The sequence below is a fragment of the Lycium barbarum genome, chromosome 12, assembly GCF_019175385.1.
Source record: "Lycium barbarum isolate Lr01 chromosome 12, ASM1917538v2, whole genome shotgun sequence".
NCBI lineage: Eukaryota > Viridiplantae > Streptophyta > Magnoliopsida > Solanales > Solanaceae > Lycium > Lycium barbarum.
The window spans coordinates 97,221,701-97,224,825 of NC_083348.1; the positions used below are offsets into that span (position 1 = coordinate 97,221,701).

The 3,125-nt window shown below is 36.9% G+C and overlaps 1 protein-coding gene across 1 annotated transcript; it reads left to right on the forward strand.

The window, feature by feature from the left end:
• Window positions 1–918: 918 nt before the first annotated feature.
• On the forward strand, window positions 919–2,918 carry LOC132623980 (scarecrow-like protein 32). The gene has a single exon (XM_060338794.1). It carries the CDS (start codon window positions 1,489–1,491, stop codon window positions 2,845–2,847), a length of 1,359 nt encoding a protein of 452 aa, XP_060194777.1. The 5' UTR covers window positions 919–1,488; the 3' UTR covers window positions 2,848–2,918.
• The last annotated feature ends 207 nt before the right edge of the window (window positions 2,919–3,125 follow it).

Consider the following 3,125-nt stretch of genomic DNA (forward strand, 5'->3'; position numbering starts at 1 on the left):
GTAAATATTTTTACTCCCTCCATCCCACAAAGATTGACACTTTTCGATTTTCGATAGTCAAACTTTTTACCGTGTGTTTGAATATAGAATTTTTAATTTTTTTGAAATAAAATTTACATATTTGGAAATTATGTAAAAAATACTATAAGTCACCATAATTAATAATTTAAAATATTTAAAAAACATATGAAAAAATTAATGTAAAAAAATAACTCGTTTGATTCTCGAAAAGCGAAAAGTGCTAATCCTTTTGGGACGGAGAGAGTACATCATTAGGTCATATTTACCCGTTCTAATGGTAAATAAGTTATCTTATTTTCTAGATGATGAATATTCTCACATTTATGAGGGGTAATTACTTTTAAATATCTTTTAGATTTTCGGATAGTGTAAAAATTCTTTACGTGATAGGTGTCACGATATATTTAAGTTAAAAACTATTACTCCAGCCGTCTGAATATGTAACACCATTTGACTAGACACGGAGTTTAAGAAAGAACAAAGACTTTTGAAATTTTAATTTGTGATTCAAAACAAGCCTTAGATATTTGTGTTGCAGTAAATAATCTCATAAAGTTAAGTTATTTTTTCTAAATATACAAAAATGACATTCTTTTTAGACAGACTAAAAAGAAAAGTGTGTCATGGCAAATGGAGTATATTATATCTAGGCTACCCTATCCAGAATAAAGACCCAATAACTGCAAAAAGTTATATTCTCTGAATATATGCGCAAATAATTCTAGTTCATTTATGGAATATGAAGTGACTAAAATGATTTGAGCATGATGATGATAAACCCGTGAGTGAGCCAAAACTAACTGACTTCAATCTTTTCCCTAAGTCCATTACGTGACAAAATCACAACTCCCACATATTGACAACTCCTTGGCCGGCTACTTCACATGCCACCAAAATCCAACAGAAATCCTAGCCATCAGCCACCTTTAATTTCTTAGTCCTCTTTATATTAGTACTCCTCTTCCACACAAACCTTCTTTCTCTCTCTCTCCTTCTCTGCTCTTTTTTCTGTCTCTGATAAAGAAGATGCAGTAACATTAATCCATTTTGTAGCTAGCCTTTGTAAAGTTCTCCATATGAGATGTCCTTATTATGCCAACGAAGTGTCTCTTTTGCCCCAATATTGACTTTAACCAAGCAATTCATTGGGGTGAGAGATATATAGAGATTTTCTCACCAGTCATTTTACCTGTCCGTAGCAAGAAAAATACCATTGAAACAAAAAAGTTGAACGGTCAATTATGGTTGATTCATTTGCAGAATATTGCAAAAGGTCTCTGCAAAGCTGGTAACCCAATAATGGATCGCTTCCCAATAATATTGGTCAGGTACCACTACTACTAGTCTAGTCTTTTTCTCTCTTTTCTTGTCCTTCTCTTCTTATTACTTCTAAAATACCAAAACTTATAACCATCACCAGTTCAATTTTACCACCTTGGCAATACTTTTCTCTAATCCCTTCCTCTCATGATGCAATTTACTGAGAGTTTACCTTTACCACCATCACTTCACCAACAAGTTTCACCATTTTCAAGTTTGATGATGGACAAAAATAGTACTAATAATCAGATCCAATGTGCACGACCGCGGCCTGGTTTTCACACATCAAAAAATATGGGAACCATTGGTGACACAAATTGCATGGAGCAATTGTTAGTCCACTGTGCCAATGCCATCGAGAGCAACGACTCGACTTTAGCACAACAAATCTTGTGGGTCCTTAATAATATTGCCCCTCCTGATGGTGACTCGAACCAACGCCTCACTTGTGGATTCCTTCGAGCCCTAATTGTCCGCGCAGCAAAAATTGGTACTTGCAAATTGCTCACTACCAATCTCAATCATTCAATGGAAACTCATAAATTTTCCATCATAGAGCTTGCAAGTTTCGTTGACTTGACCCCGTGGCATCGGTTCGGGTTCACGGCTGCTAACGGAGCTATATTAGAAGCTGTGGAAGGCTACTCTATAATTCACATTGTTGATTTTAGCTTGACTCATTGCATGCAAATTCCCACACTTATAGATGCAATTTCCACTCGACCAGAAGGACCGCCGTTAGTCAAACTAACGGTAGCGGGTGCAACGGAAGATTTACCACCTATGCTTGATCTTTCTTACGAGGAATTAGGTGCTAAATTGGTAAATTTCGCAAGGTCAAGAAACGTTATGATGGAATTTAGAGTGATTCCTTCAAGTTCATCAGACGGGTTTTCAAATGTAATCGAACAGCTACGTGTCCAAAATCTAATACGTCCAGATAATGGCGAGGCACTAGTAATAAATTGTCACATGATGCTTCATTACATACCGGAGGAAACAACATTGTCAAATCGATTTACCTCGGAGTGTACTACTAATTTGTTCCGTACCATGTTTCTTAAGGCCATTCGTAATTTGGACCCGACAATTGTCGTGTTAGTGGACGAAGACGCGGATTTTACGTCTAATAATCTTGTATGTCGATTAAGGTCCGCGTTTAATTATTTATGGATACCTTATGATACTGTGGATACGTTTCTTCCGAGAGGGAGCAAGCAAAGGCAGTGGTACGAAGCGGATATTTGCTGGAAGATAGAAAATGTTATAGCTCACGAGGGTGTTCAGAGACTCGAAAGGCTGGAACCGAAGAGCCAGTGGGTGCAACGTATGAGAAATGCAAATTTCAGGAGTAGTGGTTTTAGTGAAGAAGGAGTTACGGAAGTGAAGAACATGTTGGATGAGCATGCAGCTGGGTGGGGGCTAAAGAGAGATGAGGAAGATCTTGTGCTTACATGGAAAGGACATAATGTCGTGTTTGCTACTGCTTGGGTTCCTCTTAATTAATTTCATTTGGCTTAGTGTTTTCGTTTTATTTGATCTTGATCTAATCTCGATTACTAGTATTCCATATATCACTCTCTTCCTCTTCGTGATGAATATGATGATCAGCTTAGTTAAAAGTGGCTTAAATATAGGAAGAAAATTGACCTTACAAAGTAAGATCTCATATTTTAAAAAATTTCTTATTACATAAGGGGAGGGGGAAAGTTATGCTAGTTGTAATGGAGGTTCGAATGCTTCACCTCAACTGTGAAAAGCATAGGCTAGGCCTCAACTTCTCA

Excerpts from the sequence above, each read along its gene's own strand:
- LOC132623980 (XM_060338794.1), top strand. The coding sequence starts at position 1,489 with ATGATGCAATTTACTGAGAGTTTACCTTTACCACCATCACTTCACCAA.